Here is a 21,663-nt window from a genome sequence, read left to right as displayed (position 1 = left end):
ACGTACATCTAGCTTTCTTTCAATACTTCTTACCGCCTGTCAAAATTTGGGATAAAATCAAATCGGTTTTTTTACTTCCTTTTCGCCACAGTTCGATTCAAATTTAATATATTTTTTTCATACAACTTTACGACCGAAATTTTTACGTTTAGTCCATTCTGAAAATTTATTCTGTCATGAATCGTGTTAATTGAAGATCGATACTCATTTTTAGCACGACACGTTGAGCCAGCCTGTAAAAGGTTAGTCCCATGTGCGTAGATATTTCAGTGGAATGTGAACCGTTTCTGCTAAATGTGAAGGTAGCATCTAGATATTCATAATACATAATGTATGTAGATACCTGCAGACATAAAAGGCGGAATATTTTCATAGATTAATAATTAAAATAGGAAGGCTGGATATAAATAAAAAATTGCTCACATTTACCACGAAACAATATTATTTAATGTCTGCTAAGAGGAGCTGGGTCAGTTCGTATCATTAAATTTTATATTTTTTTAAACGTATTCTAATAATATAATGTATTGTTTTTTTGCTCATCGTGACGCATTAGGATAACCTCTTAATGTCACAATAGTCTCAATCTAGTTTTAATAAATATATATTTTCTCATCGAATATACATTTATGAAATTAAATTAGCAATAACATTTTATTTAAGTAAATATTTTATTAAGCACTTGTACATCATCTTATTTTCGTCAAAGAATGTTTTCATTATGGTAACATATGAGGAAACGACCTTGCTCGCACACATATCGTTAGCAGTATGTTTTTCAGTTCTCATACGAAATATTTTCCGCTTTGTTAAACAAGCTCAGACTCTAATTCTCTTATTGTCACTGTTTCAGACCTTTCATGATCGTAAATAAATTGGCTAAAAGAAAATATGACTAAGCTTGCAATGTTTATATAATACCTTTGTAAAAAAAATATCTCACCCTGGAGTATATCAATTATGAGTTCAATTTAAAAGCTTTTATTTCGCACGGTGTAGTAATAAAAGTTATATATACACCAATTAAGTTTAATTCGTTTCAATTACAGCATGATACACATGTGAATGAATCGCTATGGAATTAATCTTAATCCGCAACATTTTGATTTATCCCTATTAGATTTAATTCCCATAGGAACATCCCTTCGATATATCATTGATATGTCTATTAAGATTAAACGGTTCATTCACGCCTATGATTTAATCCCTTTTGAGTCTAATATGCATATAATTATATTTGTGTGTTCTTAAATAAATTATTAAAATGTGTTTGCATTAATTATATATGCAAATTTTTATTAAATGTGTTTATTTTTATTTTATTACACACAACCCAGTGGAAATGTTAGGGTTCAGCGAATAATATGCACGGATGGTCCTAATTTATTTCGAACATTAAAACAAATTGCAAACAAATGTGTAAAGAATGTTAATTTTCCAGAAAATTTCACCGCAGCAAAAGTCTGCCTTATTTTTATTAGATTTTTAATTTAAATTTAAAGGACTTAATTAAGCCAAATATACATATTTCTTAGTTTCATTTAATTTATTAGATCTTTAAAATAGAAGGTTAAATACGAATAATATAAATAATTTTTATTTTGTATCATATCTTACTTCTTATTTTATTTAATATATTTTAAAAAGTAGGAAGTTATATACTTATATTATAAATAATTTTTATTAAAATATTTGAGTATGTTTGTTTTTTTCCATTATCCATCAAAATCCGGAGTTAAGTTGATGCAATGAATTCTGCGATCAACTTTGGATATTATGCCATTCGTAAAATATAATACCAACACCAAGTTGGCGTAATTGTATCTAGTAAAGTGAATTATTTAGGATTTTCGCAAACCACACTCTCATCTGAAGAGAGCCAAATGAAATCGTAAAAAAAATGAAAAAGTTATTTTAGCTTTCATTAAAAGAGAATTTGTACGAATGAAATATTCTGCGCCAGTTAAATGATGTGTCCCTCAATCTTGTTCTTATCATTTGAACTTTAATTTGAACATAATAAATATTTTCACATTTTTTGTATTATTGCATGACATTATTATTATTATTAATTAAAATATGATATGCAATAATAATTAAAAATCGTTGTTATTTTTCAAAACTATGTAATTAGGAGTACCTAAAAGTAACAATCTTATTATCAATAAAACTTAAATAGCATTTTTCAGTATTTTGGATTTTTTTGTATAATATAATTTTATTTATTTTATATAACATACTTTCACATTTTTAATGAATTGCTACTGCCTTTTATATAATATTTATTTTTGTAATAATCAAAATTTTACTTATTGAATATTTTTTTCTTAAAAATTGTTTCATTAAGAGAAATAAGTAGTAGTCGAAAACTACTGATTTTTGTAGTCACGTTTGAATAAAATAAGATAGCCACTGATTTTCTTAGTTACATTTGTGTGAAGGACCCATTTTTCGTTCCCAGTGAGATTATTTCAGAGAAATTACTTTAATTGCAATTTTTCCGCAATGCAGTACATGTGTTGATTCTCATTGTTCTGAAGTGATTGGACAATTTTTGGACTCAAACACCCTCTTTTCAGCGTTTTGCAATATTTTAAAACATATTTGGGTAGTAGACTACGATGTACGGACCTTGTTTAATAATTCATCGATGGTTATCGTTGGATATATTTCAATTTCAGATCGTATGACTATTTAATCTCCCAAGTTGTGTGGTTCACTTTAAGACTCATATATAAAATAAAAAAACACTAGATTAAATTTTTTAAATGATTGTATTTTGGACATTGTCTGACATTCAATATGTCGCCGTTAATTGGACAAATATTTTTTTGTAACAGTCGTTTTTTTTATATAAAATTAATACAATATGCAACGTGAATTTTTTGTCACTAAAAAATATCAACTAAGGTCACAACACAAAATATGTGTTTACTAATATGTTAACTCTTTTCAAAAAGTGTATGTTAAAAAAAAGCATTACTTATGGGTAATACTTAAATATATAATACCATATATTTTATTTTTGCTCGTTACTGTTTTTTTTGTAATATAGCACAAAATAAGCATGCTTAATATATTTTCTTTTAAAGCAAATTAAATAGGTAATTGATTTATTTTTTGTCCTTTGATTATTAAAAAAAACATTGGATGCAAAATGCTCTTCAAAATTTCTTATTGTTTTAGTGTATATGTATGCTGCTGTAATTATTTTTACAATAATTTACATATGTAGTATATTTTAAAAATCAAAATAAAAGTAAAAAAATCTTTGAAAAGAAACTGAGAAAATGATATTTATTTTACAAATTTTCTACTGAATATTTAACTAAATCATTTTAAAATTATTTAATTCCATATTTAAGATACTTTAACACTGGTCAAAAACTAAAAAAAAGTGCTTTGTTATAGTTGGATGAAAGCTTATTATGTTTTTGTTATAACTCATTATAGCAAGAACAATACGTTATCAGAAATAATAACATAATTAAAATTAGCTTGTTATTTATAATTTTATATAGCTCATACGATATAGTTTGCACAATATAATATTATAAATTATTGAGTCACATAATCTTATATTAGAATTTCAAAGAAAATTGTAAGACACTCTAATAATTATTTTTAATATAAACAAAAAAAAAGAGTGCTAGTTTCACGTGCTTTCACAATTAGCTTAGTTTAAGATTTAAGGTTGATATTTATTTTATTTATTACTACGGTTTATATTAGAAATAATGTTATAAGTGAAATATTGTATAAATTACATTTATGGTTTACTAAAGATTAGTAGAATAATGGAATGTCAACAAAATATCTCCCCTTTTATGAGTCAACAGATTAAACTGTGAACAATTAAAATCCTTTATAGTAGAGATAATAAATAATTTATTTGGTAATTCTCTTTAGTGTCTACATTTTCATACGAATGTACTTATGCATATACATTAAAATAATATCTAAGAAAAACCTTGACAACAAAAGTTAAGTGCAAACCAGACTTTCAGGGAAAGTTTCAAAGGTTTTTTTTTGTGTATTGTATATAGATGTATAAAAATATAGCGTAGTTTAAAGGCAGCGTATCAAAGGTCTTTTTATATATTAAATATAATAAAAATTATCTTTATGACTCTTTTGAGGCACAATTTCTCTGAACAGTTATCACAAAAGCCAGCATTTGTAAGGCGACATTTTTTGTCTCAGAATAAACAATAGGGAAATTTAGCGGGACATGTTTTAAGATAAACTCTCCGCGGATTTTCATTGTAATTGTGGCCAGATTAAATCTGTGCCATTACCACACACGTTTGCCACCATTGCATTGTAGCGTGTTATTTCACCCAAAAATAAGTAATTTTTATTCATAATAGCTTTCATAATATGAAAAGCTTTATTACGTAAATAATATTTTTTGCCATTGCCAACATCAAAAGATTATCAAGATGAAAAATAAAATCTAAGCGATATAATCGAAAGATTAAAATATATTTAATACAGAAACGGCTATAAAAATAATAAAAATGGCGTTATATCGATATTTAGCCTTTTGTTACGTATATACATACGTGTAATATCAAGAAAGGAGTATCTAGGGGTTCCCTCGCCTACAAATTGCCCAAATTAAAGGTTCACGTTTGCGGTTGCTTTCACACGTGCTTTAACCAAAATTTTCCCTCAAAGCAGCAATATAAACTCGGCTTAACATAGATAAGATAATAGAAGCTGACTCTAAAAGCTTGCAATCACAAAGAAATGATTGGCAATTATCCAAATCGTACCAGTTGCAATCGACGTTTTAATGTTATAGCAGATGGCTATTAAAATATGTTTAATGTTAAATCATATTTCTACATAATAAATGAGTTGATTTAAATTTTAATTACCTTATATTAAGTGGTCGATTTTAATCGTTATTTTTTTATTTTGATGGTAATTAAAATTATAAAACAATATATATTTAGCAATGATAATTTCCCAAAAAGATAACAATGCGTATGTACATTTCAAGATTTTATTTTATTATTTTTATTTCCATGAAATTTGTCTGAATCTGTTTAAAACGAAATAAAGTAGATTTTAATAAGTAAGTTGTGAATTTATTCGTCAAATAGTGGGAGTTGTTACTATTGTCAATTAGTGTGGTATTATTTTTTAACACTAATATAATAGTACATTAACGATGCTTTATTCACAAAATAAATTAAGATTTTACTTGAAGTTCATTTTCAAGGTTAAAATGCTCTGGCTATTTTTGTGTCAACAAACATTCAGCACAATGCACCACACTGTGCTGAATGTTTGTTGACACGATATTGTATAGTGGTCCAAAACAATTTTCTCTCTTAATATTATATTTTGTTATAAATCAGCAACATCCTTGCAAAAAACATATACAAATCGTTTTATTACTTAGGACAGTATTTTTATATTGTGTTTTATTTTGAACGAAAAAAATCTGCAATTATTTATAAAAAACAAAGAGGTTATGGTTTTGCTCATATATTTATTTATTTTTATTTTTATAGTTAACTGATCATAGAGGAAATTGATGCAAAACATTAAAATCAACATATATAGTTTAAATACGTAGAATATTATAAAAGGGCTTTGTTCTTAATCTCGAAAGCCAAACACCCAAACGCTGATTGCCCAACGGCAGAAATCCCGAAAGGCCAATTATCCGACATATTTGCATATGTACAGCGTTTCTAAAATCATTTACTGTTTTATAGTCAACAGTCAACTATTAAAAATAATAAATATAAGTTTCATATCAAATGATATTTTTTTTAAAAACATACATATACATTATACTCAAGCGAACCCGGGCCCTGGGAAAACAATGATTCCGGGCCTCATGACAAAAATTGGCACTTTATATATTTTTTACTATGTGATATAATTTCTTTAATAAATAATAATAGGTACGAGTTAACCCTTTCTATGCTACAAATAAATATAAAAATTAGCCACTGTTGCAACATATTTTCTGAAATCACATTTAATACGAAATATTTTAATCAGGCATTCAAAATTAGTAAAAAATCTACTCATAATATTTATCTGATAATTAGTCTTGTTTTCTTTGTTGCTCAGTATTGCCATATAGTGAATTTATAGTCCAGATCAATAGCAGTAAAATCGTGCCTTTGCGGTTAAAATGCTCGATTATAAAGCGTTTATAGTAAGACTTTTTAATAAACCGAATTTTGTCAATCTAGAGAGCGCATAAAACAGTTATCCCTTCTCAGAAGTAAAAAATCTACGCCAAAAGCAATAAAATCGTGCCGTCGCCGTCACAGCGGGAGGGGGAAATTTCTTCTTTCACTTACACACGTTTGTCTTGTCTTAACTAAGTGGATGGAATGTTTAAAGAAAATTATATTTTTAATGACGTTTTTAATAGATTTTGTAAGACAAAAATATTTATCTTACTAACGGTTGACCTGATATGCACATCTCAAAAGGTATGATGAGAAGTTACCTGTCATTTCTCAGAATGGTGAAATTCAATTAAAAATCATTTTTCATTTAATATTACATTGCACTTATTGATTTAAAATTTCATGACACAAGGCGGTACTTTTAAATAAAATAGTGGTATACTTGTGACGCGATTTTCGTTAGTGTTTTTGGATGTTGCAGCTGCGCTTCGAAATTTAATATTTAAAATGTATTCTGTAATTCCGTGCACATTCTTTCAAGCATGCATTTTTATTAATTTATAGCATTGTTGCCTATACATTGATAGCATCGGCGTATTTTTTTTATAAATATTAATATTTCATATAAACAAAAAAAAATGTTACTGCATAGTATTGAGAACTTAAAGTAAAATAAATTGCATCCATTGGCACTTTTAAGCTCAATTCAAAATTTTAAGATTTCTTGATAGATGTTTAACGATCGATGAACCGAAACTGCAGTAATATTTAGTTTAGTCTCAGTCGGTCAAAACAATGTTAAGTATTATCTAGAAATGTTATTTTTTAAATGTAGGTTTACAAAATGTATTAGGATCAATAGTAGCTATGCTAAAAATATAAAAATATTATTAGTCAATCCTGAAACGAAATGCTTCAGATTTTTTTACTTTTTACATTCACTTTACGATTATCTTCATGTATTAAATTTTTTAAATAAAATTAAACTGAACTCTTGTTATTGTAGTTTAATAGTCATATGACTATATTAAACGAGCATTTGCTATAACAATATCGTTCAGTTAGTTGGAATATTCAAGATAAAAAGAAAAACAAAGCATTGCTAAATAACAGTTAAAGCTAGGAATCTAGACAATGTCGCACGTAGCTAAAAGCAATTTCTATCCCAGATGTTCACAATTAAGTTTTATACGCTTATATCCGACGCGATAAGGGATTCTGGATTACGATGCGTATATTAAAGGATAACCTCGCTTCTTCATATAAAAGGAAAAAGGCCTATCAAATTATCAGAATTAAACGTCAGATAATAATTTGGCAATATCCCACCTCATCCAATTTGTAAGTATTAAGCGGTGAGGTAAAGTAAAACCCAAGGCTTAGTTAACAAAAAGCAGGAAAAACACTCACCTTTTATACGTAAGAATACAAAAAGAGGATGACGTCACGTATTTCGATTATCCAGGTCCGATCTATTTTTTACTCGAAAAATGCGTCTGGCAAAAATTAAGAGATAGGGTCTAGGTTTTTTATCCATCAAAATCGTAAATTTCCACCCTTCCGAGAAAGCCAAACGTGTATCGAATAGCTACCGGGAAACGCTATTACACGATTTCGGGATGAAAAAATAAAATACTTAAGGCTGATACACCGTTAATGTTAAAAAGGGAAGTGGCGTACTGCAGTATTTTCGAAATTTGATATAAATAGCGCGTAAAACAGGCAATAAAGTCACGTACTGTGTATCCAATCGAGATTTTTTATATATAACCATCGTAAATTGATAAATTTAATTTTGACGAATACACTAAAATACGGGTTAATCTTAACCGTAATAAAAATATCAATATAGGTGCAAAAAAATATAAAAAAGTTAGGATGTAACAAGATTAATAATTCAAAATTAATCGGTTGAAAAAAAAACTTTCTGACATAGGCCTCGTCCTCAATTTGATGAATATATAATAGATTTTTACTTATATAATAAACTTTGATACTTCTTGTCACCCAACTTTCGCAAATGTGACACTTCGTCGATGCAAAATAATGTTTTTCTTTAAAAGTTTTCGAGTATAACCTTAAAACTCCATACTTATAACGATTTACAAAACTTTGCAGAACTCCAAAGCGTATCGACATGGCTTGAAAATTAATCAAGCAGACCGTTTAATTCAGAATGAAATCGAAAATATAAATTGTATTACTGGTTTAATTGAATTTTCAAGCAAACGTAATTAACTGTAATATCGTGAAACGCTTAACGTAAAAATATGTCATAATCATATACTACAATTACGTTTACATTATAAATTATTTTTATATAAAAGCGGAGCCTTAAAAATGTAAACAAGTCAAAAATTTTTTTTTAAAAATGTAGAAAAATAATTAAGTTATTCCTTAAATAGATATGTATTTATTAAATAAATATGTATTACTTACTTTTTTAATAATATCTAATGATTGATTATATTTGGAATAGATAATATTTGTTAATGCATGCAATGTTACTTTTGCGAAAAATATAATGTTTTATATTTATTAAAATTTACTATTTAAAAATATAATAAATATGTATGATTTAACTGTCACGTTTTAATCTAGTTACTATTTTCGCGGATTAAAACATAAAATAACTACATAAGCGGATATACTGGCATACAAATTATTCTCCTGCACTACTAACTAAATCATGCTTAGAGTATTTCATACATGAATATTTTCACTTTTTTAACTGTAAATTAAAATTTCTGTATTTTCAATTAAATATTTTTTTGTGCTTCTTTCATGTACGAAAAATCTAATTTAAACTTGTTGTAGGATAAAATAGCTAATTTAAAGTAGGATCTGAATTTAAAGAAGCGTTCATGTATACGAATAATGCGCATTGATGTAACAAAATCCGTATTCTGAGAAAAAGTCGATCGGGGCTAAATTATTTTTGGCTACTCAATATATATAGCATCTTTTAAAAATTCATGTATAACATTTGTACCCGGAATTGTTTTAAATTTTATTATATTTTTGTGAGAGATTTGGTAGATCTATAATATAATAAATTCATCTGCAGCGTAATAGAGTTACCGCAATGAGCGTGATGTGCTAATCAACCTGAATTCAGAGAAATTAATTACTGTACTGAATAACTGGAAGCTTTCTTTTAATATTATCTTAAATCACGAAATTTATTTACTCGACTTTTATGTAGCAAATGATTTAAGATAAAATATTAAACATCATTCTTGCTTAAAATGCATGTTATAAGATGTATACAATATTGTTTTAAATTATATAATTATTTATAAGTACTCATTTATATTGTTTTTTTGTGGTAATCAAAACGTAATATTATGTAGAAAAAATTCAGAAGTGTTCAAGTATTTTCCACAGACTTTTAATAAACATATGTTTTTGAGCTACATTTCACTCTTTATTAAACATTTTTACAACATAGCTCAAATACAATATTTATTCATGATATTAGAGAAATCTAAAAAAATTACTATAAATGATTAATAAAAGTTATTAATTTCATTAAACATTGAGGTTCATCTGTGATTTGAAGCCAGATTTTTCAAGTGTTATTCGTCGACTTACACTATTTATATAAGTATATATTTTTACTGAAAAATTACGTAAAATTACGTACATATAAAAAAAATGTTTGTTTTTATTGTAAATTGCTATCCCATTATTGCTTTAACCCAGTTGATAAACTTTAGGGCAGTGCTATTTTCTAATTGCGTTTAACAACCTGACTTTGGTTGTTAAGAAAGAAATATTGTAGGATATATGTAACGAGTATTGATGAGATTGCAATATAGCTACTGAGAAAAACTTTTCGGAAAACCGAATTCTATTTATATTTATTACTCGTGCGACGAAAATAACGACAATCGTGCATATATAAAAATTAAAATAAGAAACGGCCTGAAAGAATATTGATATTAAGGGATATAATTACACCTTAGTGCCGGAGCAATCAGGACTGCTCAACGGATACTGCAATCCAATTTGTGAATCGAATTGGCTAGAGATTAAAGATGATAAAAATATTATGATTGCCGTAGTTTTGACATTAAAAGTTTATTTGAAATTAAATATATATGTAAACTAATCAATATATTAGAAAATATAGCGGCGGGTAGATTTTTTAAGGTACTATAAATGTTATTTGAGTAACATAACAAAAAAGTTAAATTTATAAATATCTGTTTAGTGTAAAAGGAATAATTTAATATAATATGCAACAATTTATTTTTGATGCAGAATTCGCATTTTAATAGTTTGCATGTGATTTTAAAGTGTAAAATGTAAATTAAGGCATGACTAAGATATTATATGAATAATAAATGAGTTTAATTTTAATTAAAATATATTTAAAGGGGTTATAAGTTTAAAGATAAAAATGATGAATAAGAGAAAAAGTATAGTACTAAATTCATTTGCATTTAAATTTGTTAAATTATAAAATAAATTTCAATCTTCGAGTTGCAGTAAAAGCATTAAATTACGTTCAGATAAGGTCGGCCGGACGAAACGTAAGGGCAATATAATTCCAGCATTGTTATTCTATAGTCTCACCGCGGCTTCGAGCCAAGTTGCTTAACTGTGAAACAATGTGGAAACTTGATATACGGCAATTTCCACCAGAGTGATACGGGCTATCGCGTCCCGCTACTATGTATTATATATATAGTTTGCGCGTTAATTTCTGTAAACTTCAACGGCAGCTGGGCCTTCGGTTAAACTTTTAAAATTTAGCATACATTTAACCGCAAGGTTCAAAAGCATGCCGTTAAACGATTTCGTATTTAAATAATTTTTATGAAATGTGCGATATCAATTTTCGGCAGTGAAAGAGGCCCATTCATCGCAGTTGACGCTCTCAGGGCATAAATCGGCGCTTCTATTATAGAGAAAAAAGGTTTTTCACTTTTTAAGTGCCTTGCTTTTTACGAGAATATTATACCGAGAACCTTGTCTTTGTACAAAGGTTTGTTATATATAACAATAGGCAATATAATAATTGGTTTCATGGGCATATCTGCATATATTATTATTTTTTTAAATATATCCGAAGAATGTTTATAAAATAAACATACAAAGCTAGTCAAAATAAAAGCAATATTTATTTTGTTCATGGCAATAACGTTATGAACAGGAAACACATGTCAAACTATGAAGTTTAACTATTGCTTTAAATTCTCGACATTAGTCGTGAATTTTAAGCAGAAAAAAATTACTTGAAAAAATCGTATTGATTAGCATATATGAGCTATGTGAGTTTTATATGTATTGTTTTTATAAAATATACTTTTTTTAATTGAGTAAACATTGCCACCTAACCACTACCGTTTTCTGCGTGTTTTGGGTGGCAAAACACATTGTTTTCCCAACGCATAATTTTAAGCGTTGAGTATGATAGTGACTTTCTTAAAAAAAATGGTGTTCTATAACTTAAGTATTACTCAGAATAATTATATTTTATCATCAATTTTAAAATATTCAATATAATGTCTAGGACAACATTTTTATTAACATAGATTTTTATTGACTAATTAAATGCTTAAGTCCAGATAATAATTCGTTTAATTTTACATTAGATGATTTATACATTTATCTTAAACTATGTAACTAAACACTCAAATTGATTTAATTTATTTCTATCAAATATAGTAATAAATCGTAATTTATGATGTAGTGTTTGCTGTAAGATTGCTTACTAGAGTTTGCATTATCTATTTTATAAAGGATATTTTTAAAATAACATTATTTTTATAATGAATAATCAATCTAAAAATAAATGTCGTGTTTTTATTGAAGCAAAAACATCACTTTTAAATGTTTATTTCAATTTTAATGAATCAAAATATCATTTCTTTCTAAGGATATAACCTTATTCCAGCTCTCGGTCATTAATTCTCTTAGCATAAAACGTTCGAGGTAAAGTATTCAGATAATATTCCCCTTTTTGACAGCCTTGTCTGCATTTGGCTTATTTTTCTTTTTAGAAAGTGTTGCTTCGATTGAAATAAAGCTATTCAAATAAAAACTTTCCATCGAAGTTCCTTGATTTTATCGAGATTCCGCCATTGTCGTGTTGTAGAACTATTCGACTTCTTTTTCAATGATCAAGCTGATTATAACAAAAGCTTGCTGTTATTATTTGGCCAGGTTTAAAAACCCTAAAATATTGCACAATCCCTTTGCAATCCCACCATACACAAACAAATATTTGTATTACAATGAGCCCAGGCTTCGAGGTAGGTTTTGCTACTAAACTTTTGGATAACCACTGTCTTACTACGTACGACTATTGTGGTCGTACAACACCCATTTCTCAAATAATCGAGAAAAGGCGACCATCTTTAGATACAAAAGCTCTTCGGATATGCAAATACGCGCCGACTTTTCATCGCTCAGTTCGTGTGGAATTCGTACACCTTGTCTCTAAGCTTTCCCAATGTTCTATGCAGTGTTAAACCATACTGGTTTAGTTTCTCGGCTAGTTGATAGATTGTTTGAATAGTATATCCTTCTATTTCTGCTGCTAGAACATAATTTTCTATCTTTGCTGGTCTCTCATATCCAGGATTATTCTTGATGTCCTGAATTCCTGTTCAAAATTTTTTACCTCTATGAAATTTTAAATCATCTAATGAATTACATATGTTTTTAGTGGATTTTTTAAATGAAATTTATATAACATGAAATTTCATATAAATTGACCACTTGATAAAAATTCTGCCATCATAAATTTTGCGACCCAATTTATTTTTAATAGCAAAAAATTACAATGTGCACCAGCACAGATATAACAAAAAGAGTACTCAAGTATAAGTAACCAAAGTACGACTGACTAAAGTTTAATTTAGATAAAAATAACATTCATTTCAGGATTACCTAATACTTAAAAAATATATTTTAGAAATATGATATTTTGCTTATTGCCTTATATAAAAAATGTAAATAAGGAATTATATTGATTTTATTATTATGTCAAATTTTGAGCAAAGTAATACCATATAGTCAATATTTGGTATAACTTCAAATGCTTTATATTTCCTGAACATTTTATTAAAATATTCACGCCAAAAAGATGCTCACTACATCGGTCGATTATAATGAAATATTTCTTATTATCATTAAAAATTTATTACATATTGTTATCAAAATTATATGTATGTTATTCATTCAAATGTCTTAAAATGTTAGGGTTTATAATATTTAAATTTGTTTTTATGTATATTATATTATATGATAGACTTTTCTTTTAACCTTTTCTTATAACCAAATATCATTTTTAATTAAATTTTTACTGTTGATATAATAGTATCGTTTCCGTTTAAAAATCAACGAATAGAATTAATTATTTAAGTGTCTATATTTTTTAACTATAGAAGTTATAAATTACTTTGATATTTTAATCAATTTTAAAATATCAATCTAATATAAATTTTTATGTACTGTTTGAATATTGTTGCGTTTTATAAAATCAGACAGTTATTTTATTATAGTGTGTATACATACATCTTCTAAATACATAAAAATAAATTTATTTTTATTATTTTCACTTATATGTATTATATTTAGAAATGTAAAAAACAGTTTCAAATAATAAAATTAGTCAAGTAAAATAATCAAAGTATTTATTTCACTTGATCAATTTCTTTCATTATATTTGACTTTCTTTCTTATTGTTACTTCTAAGTATATATTTAATTTACTTAAACATGAGTTTTTAATGTTATTTATATTCATTTTTATTGTACGTTATATAGTTTTTAATTGTAGATTTTATCATTTTTGTTGCTACATGTAACTTGTAATTATATTTAATAAAAAAATATTAAAACTAATTTAAAGTATCATTTATGTAAAATAATTAAAATTTTTTGCATGGATGGTGTAAAATTGTTATACAATATTTACTGTAATAAAATAGTTGTTTTTTAGTAAAAAAAATATAGTTACACAGAATGTGTCAAGTGTTACTCGACATTGGACTCGTCAGTATGAAGTAGTTTCAAGTATCACTCAGCGTGAGCTTTCGAGGGTTAACGAAAAAAAATGTTGGCAAAACTAAATCGATATTTTCAAGAAGGGTTCTATAAAGAATTCAATTTTCATTTCATCAAACTAATACTTTTTTGTTATTATTTTCAGATTACTGCCGAACTACGCCAACGAAAGGAAATCGAATATTAAATATGAAGATAAAGAATAGTTTGTAATGCCAGTGCCTTTTCGTTTAGCTGTGTTATCATTGTATTGTTTAAGGGTCGTTTTAAATATTCACATTGCCAGAATGGCGGCATTAAAAGGAAATGTATGTCAAATAACAGCAGCGCCTTTATTTGTGTTTAGCATACAAAATATTGTCCGTGAACGTGACTTGAAAACGCACCTGTTTGTCTAGATTTTTTGGAGATCAAAATGCAAGAAACAAAAGAGCAACATTCTCCATCATTGGCAGATTACTTTGACTTTTATAATAACACAGGCTTCCAAGGAGGCTACGATAACACCGATTATGCAACTAATAGTCCAATAATAGAGTGGAGCGAGAAGAGGGATTCTCTATACATAATCATACCCATCACAGTGATATACGCAATAATATTCGTCACTGGAGTAATTGGGAATGTTTGCACGTGCATTGTAATATCCAGGAATAAATCGATGCATACGGCTACAAATTATTACTTGTTCAGTCTGGCCGTGTCGGATTTGCTGTTGCTGGTTAGCGGTCTTCCACCGGAGATGTATTATATCTGGTCAAAGTACCCTTACATATTCGGAGAGGCTTTCTGTGTAATGCAAGGGTTTGCCGCCGAAACCTCGGCCAACGCCACAGTGTTAACGATAACTGCTTTCACGGTGGAGAGATACGTGGCAATCTGTCACCCGTTCCTGTCTCATACAATGTCCAAATTATCGCGAGCCATCAAATTCATAATGGCCATATGGATAATTGCCATGTGTCTGGCTATACCGCAGGTTTGTACTCAGAATGTAATTAGCTCTTAAAATTTATATTTCAGAAGCACATTGATCAAGCTTAGCTTGGTGCCATTATGCGTAATTTATTTTTGTATATTTGTCACTTTATTTATTTTAACTTAAGCTTAAAACCATATTACGGCAAATTTTAAATTAGGTTAGGTAGGCTTGGATATGTTTAGTGAGCAGATAATAACCAAATAATATTTTTGTAATTTAATTTTAATTTATTTATTAAATATATTTATATAGATTAGATATTTTGTACATGAAAATTCTTTTATGATTTACAAAAATTTAAATTTTTGTTGATGCTCAATCAATACTCTCAGCTTTTATTTATGGCAGAAATTTTCGCTTTACATGTGTTAAAATTGGCTTAAAATAATTGTATCATAACATTTTATTTAACCCTTTGGTTACCAAGCGGTACTTTGCGACGCCATGGACTCACTGCAATAAATATTGAGCGTCGATTTCGGGAAGATCATCTTTCAATCATCAATAAAAATATATAGGTTCAAAAATAAGTCGTATGACATGTAAACTGACACTCATATATAGATATAGCATGAAACAATATATGTATTTTAAACATTACTGTATTTAAAATATCAGTTATTCAATGCCTAGTCATTATTTTCTATTATAAATATTTTTTATCGCTTACATGCCCAATAGCAATATCATAAGTACCTATTGGTTACAAACTGAAATCACAGTAAAATTCAATTATCCTTAAATAAATATCAGAATGAAAAAGTATTCAAGATTAAATCTCAGATTTTTTTTTTCTTGAACACCTGTTTAAGATAATTTATGACAAACATCATGCCACATTTTTTTTTACAAATGTTCGTTAGTTTCTAAATTCAGTAATAAGGTGTCCAGAGTTGAGTTATATCGTGTATATATGTATACAATACATTTTTCTTAAATTTTGTCACTAAAAAATTGTATTATTAGTGATCATAAATATAAAATATGTACTATATTTTATTTTAGTATTGAAATAGGAATAAATTTACATTCACTCAATTTTATTTTGTAAATGACGAATAAGTACAATTTAATAGACATTATAATTTTTTTGATTATCTAACATAAAAAAGCAAAAGTTACGTTGTTTCTTAAAAAATATATTTTTGGTAAAAAAATAGGTTATTAAAAATGGCGTCTGAAAGTGAAATATATAAAAAAAATTACGCTGTACAGCATAAAATTATATATCCTGAACATTCAAAAGTATTGTGCCGAGTGAGACGTAATTTAATCATTATTTAAAATTTATGCTATTCAGTGTTTAGAATTTGTATTAAAAATAAAAATATAATTAATTTGTGCAGTCGCTGAAGGGACATAGGCGCTCTGGTTATGCGGTTTGTGGAGGTACCATGCTGATAATAATCTTCTAAAGGAACTAGTTCTTCTGGCGCAACTCTAGAGGTTAGACTCTCTGGGGGCGCCGACATAGGCTTATATATAGAGTTGTAGCATCTAAGGCGGTCCGACCAAACAAGGGCAGAGTCCCGGTGGCGGACCCTTTGCAGAGTTATGATTTCCGTGGATCCTTTAAAACGTTAGCCTTCTGGAGAACTACTTTTTATATATGTATATAAAAAAAGTTTAACATTTTTTGTAGAGAACATTCGGAGAAAGGAAAAAATTAGGATTTTTTTTCTTAGTTTTTTATACTGATATTATTTTATTTTGTTCTCTTAATAATGTATGCAATTTTATCCGCTTTTAACTTTACTGCTTTTCACTAATCTATATTAAAATAATAATTTAATACAATTGAACGTTACAGGAAATACTATTTTTAGAACGAAATAAAGTATTCCTGATTATATGTTGGAATTAATTAATTAAATAATTAATTCAGTTAATTTCCACGCGTCAAACCTTTTTGCTGGTTTTCTTGGTATATAATCTAATTATAACATTTTTGTTGCTACCTATTTTTTGTATTATATACTCTATTTATTTAATTTTAATTATAAATATTAGAGTGCTTAAAAAACAATTTATAATTGTTTATAAAAACAACTTGAAGGAAAGATTTAGGGCTTTAACACACACATATATATATATATATATATATATATATATATATATATATATATATATATATATATATATATATATATATATATATATATATATATATATATATATATATATATATATATATATATATATATATATATATATATATATATATATATATATATATATATATATATATATATATATATATATATATATATATATATATATATATATATATATATATATATATGTATATATATATATACACATATATATATATATGTATATATATAACTGTCTGTTATATATATATATATATATATATATATATATATATATATATATATATATATATATATAACAGACAGTTTTTAAATTTATATAGCAATTTTATTAAACTATTTCAATTTTAAATATTATTATCTATTTTGTCCTAAGCGTATGCTTTTATTGATCATGAAGTATAATAAAAAAAAATGTATTTTATAAATGTAATCTACGACGAACTACCACTAAGATGCAATAACAATTTTCGCATTAGTCTAATGGAAATGTCACTGAGAATATACGTTTATAGTAATAGATACATAAATACTCTTTAGAAAGATACTTCGCTATAAAGAAGCTTGTTAATATACCATTAGTTTAAAAACATATTTTACATTATATGTATAAATATATAATATATGGATACAATTATGAATTTAATAATGCATTTATGTATTATAACATTCAATTAAAATTTCTTTAGCAAAATAATTAAAATTCTTATAAAATCGTTAATAATATTATGAAAAACAACGAGATTTCTTTTCAATATTCTAATAGCGATCATTTCTATTGATTGAAAACTTCTCAACTTTCATCGTTAAAGTGATTAATTTATGAACTTTAACCATACAATAGATCGTCTTTCATTATCGTTTTAACTTAACTAAAATATAAATACAGGATTTAAAATATTTTTTTTACCATGCTTTTAATTTTTAGATCACAGTTGTGAGAAAGATTTATAGTAAACTATATATAATATATATATATATATATATATATATATATATATATATATATATATATATATATATATATATATATATATATAATTATATATAACAAAATATCATTTATATAGGCTCTCGATATATTAGTATTCAAATAGTCGTTTTTCAGCCATCTTGTATATACTGTGATGCGTATTATACCCGTACATCTACAATAATTTATTGATCTAAAACTATGCTCTATCTTGTTATCAAACTTTTAAAGACCCTCTAGGCGTATGTGGAGCTTAAACTTTCAAGTTAAAACCCAACGACCTGTCTCTGTGTTCGATCGTGCATACGCCAAATGCGCGAAAAATGAAATTTCCTCGTTCAAGGTTAATCGAACCGTAAACCACATTTATTGGCCCAAAACAACAAGCTAGGGTTAGTGAAAAGTTATCACATGAAAGACTTGACTGAAAGTTCAAACATATAAATTGGCGTATAAGTCGTGAAATTGCCTCCTCCTACATAGACTATGTACCCGCTATGGAATGATTTATGGCGTCTCACTTTTGGGATAACCCTTTAGCGTTGTGTAGTGGTATGAAACGTATGAATAAGTTGTGACAGGAAGGCCTTAGTAAAGGGTCAAACCTCACGCCACGTGAAAAATGAATCACAAAAAATCCCGACCCGAACTTTTTCTCTTCGGTTCCCTTTATAAATATAGTAAAAAGGACGATCCCTTTGCTGAATCGTCGCAATAATAAAACTGTTCGAGCGTATCCTGACAAAAATTGCCTTTTTAATTTGTCACCAGAAAAATTTCCGCTCAATTTATTTTGAATAACCGTTTAGGTTTTTTATATTTAGCCTATTTAGCTTGTGCGTATATTATTTTGTATTTTAATTTTTATAGATATAGCTAAAGTTTAAATGATTATAAAACAGTGACTGTAATAATAAACATTAATCTTATAAAACAATTTAATTCTAATTTATAAACAAATTACAAATGTTTCATTTTTATATATATTTATATTATATAAAACATATTAAAATCTTTGTATGCTTGGTATGTGTATATTACATTTTTTTAAATGTATAAATCATAATGTTTTTATCCCAGAATCATAAAGTTTAGACCCTTATATTGAACATGTCTATAAAGCAAAATAGGGCGGGTTTTTATAATAAATTAAGATATGCCGAGTTTTCTCTTAATTACGGTAATATATTTCGATAATTTTTGCATTGTTATCATTCTGATATGAATATCTCTAATTATTTTTATAGTGTAAAAAAATAAGCTAGAAAACTCTCATATTTTCCAATAGTTAGATATGTGAGTATATCTTAGTAAAAAATATATTTTAGATTGAAAACTTTTTTAACATCATTTTACCTCTATTAGAAACGGTCGAATTGTTTTATTGCAATTTTTATTGTTGCTGTTTTAGCGTTTTATCATTCGGTATAAAAGCTTAGATTTTGTCGACTGCCACAAAGTAAGTAAATTGGAAACGAAATGAGGGTAAAAACGTTATTCCTGCCTAAACAAAATCATAATGAAAGGCGAGTCATCTACATTAACCGACATTGCCTGGATACTTAACCAGGTTTACATATAAACGAAACAATTTTCTATTTAACGAATTTAATTTAGGCTTGCGTTGCAAAATATGAATGCAATTTTTCCCGCTTTTGAACTCTAATGCTTGTCATTAAGCTATATTAAAGTAATAATAGGCATTTAATATAATCGAACGTTCCAAGAAATACTAATTTTAGAACGAAATAAATTATTCCTGTTTGTATATTGAAATTAATTAATTCTGTTCATTTTTATGCTGCGAACCTTTTTGCTGGTTCTCTTGGTATTTAATCTAATTATAACATTTTTGATGCTACCTATTTTTTTTATTATATACTCTGTTTATTTAATTTATTTATAAATATTTAAGTGCTTGTAAAACAATTTAAAATTGTTAATAATAAAAATTAAATAAATTTAATCTTCGATTTAATTTAATAATAGCTATTTGCATTTCAGTTTAAGGTGACTAATTTAATTTCAACGCAAGCGTTTTATTACTATATTTTTTAAGAAATTCAGTTAAATAATTATAAAATAAATATAATATAAACCAGAGGTCGGCTAATCGAATAATTTACCTCAAATGGGATTAATATGCATTTTTTAGGGGTAATGAACATTCCTTCATTTAAAATTATACATTTTCTTTAATTTTTTTCTAGGAATAAAATCAACAAAAGGCGTTAGCTTTATTTTTTTGTAACTTTTACTGAAGCAATTCTTCCTTATTTCTGTCGAATCAATGAATATGTCGACGTTTTAAAAACCTAAGCGCGTTTCTTTATAAGGAATATGCAATTTTAGGAGTAATTAAACTTCTTTGTTAAACCACAAAGGGCCGTCCCAATTATTATTATTTTTGATAATTTTCTTCACACTTTTTGCTCTCGATTGATGTAACGATGAGTATGTCCATCATGCTAATATCGTAATGCAAATAATTTTTTTTTTATTTTCAACAGTCAATTCAATCCCAAATTGCATAGTCTCTAGTCGTACGGGATATAAGGGCAGTTCACCTTGCGAAATAAATTATTACCTGTCCAATTCTCAGAAGTGAAATTCACTCTGTTATTATTTGAATCACATTCGACGAAAAAATAACAGTTTATCAGCTATTAGACCCAATATTAGCGGCCATAATCGTCATCGCACGTTCATTATTTATCACTGAGTGAAATTTAATTTTCCTTAACTCTTATGTGTATCGTAAATTAAAATAAAATAATTTCTACAAAGTTTAACTCTTTTCAATTTGAAAAATAATATTTGCAATGATTATACAGTACTGACTTACATATATTGTACATGCGGAGGTTTTTTTACTTCACCTTATGCCGAAGGGTTAGATTTGTTTGGATCACTTCTTTTAGCCATCAGTTGGCATCAATAAGAAAAAGAGTATAATAGAAAGAGCTCCTCAATTATGTGTTAGCACAAATAAAAGACAGAGGAACAATGAGTGAAGAAACACTTGGATAATTTACACCCACATTTACTTCTAACCCGTGGGAATACTTTGTAAATTTGTAAGTTTCTGTCAAAAGACAAAAACTGGACAACAACATGAGAGGTATATTCGATCAATTTTTAGTATCAAAAGCTGGCTTTGAAGTGGCTTGGTTGATTGCCCGAAACAACAAGAAACCATACACTATTGCTGATGATTTTATTTAATCAACAGCATTGAAAATGGTAGAGTTAATGTGTGGTCAGAAAGAAGCCATAAAACTAAATTCAATGTGTTATTTCTTTAATAAAATAAAGTATATATTTTGCTACCCTGCTTGATAAGACGTCTGTAGTAATTCCCATCTGATGAAATTTATTCGTTACAAAGGTTTACGTGCAATTGAAGAGG

At 27.0% G+C, this 21,663-nt stretch overlaps 1 protein-coding gene across 1 annotated transcript in view; it reads left to right on the top strand.

Moving 5' to 3' along the window:
* Nucleotides 1-21,663, top strand: part of LOC148227437 (uncharacterized) — a 61,491-nt gene that overhangs the window by 18,431 nt on the left and 21,397 nt on the right. Inside the window, exon 2 of the mRNA XM_088201579.1 lies at nt 14,331-15,164. Coding sequence (XP_088057705.1) covers nt 14,601-15,164 — 564 coding nt within the window. The 5' untranslated portion in view covers nt 14,331-14,600. The remainder of the gene's footprint in view (nt 1-14,330; nt 15,165-21,663) is intronic.

This window comes from Plectrocnemia conspersa, unplaced genomic scaffold (assembly GCF_051122295.1).
Source record: "Plectrocnemia conspersa isolate PC_06_02 unplaced genomic scaffold, ASM5112229v1 ptg000013l, whole genome shotgun sequence".
Classification (NCBI taxonomy): domain Eukaryota; kingdom Metazoa; phylum Arthropoda; class Insecta; order Trichoptera; family Polycentropodidae; genus Plectrocnemia; species Plectrocnemia conspersa.
This window is presented reverse-complemented; position numbering and strand designations above follow the sequence as displayed.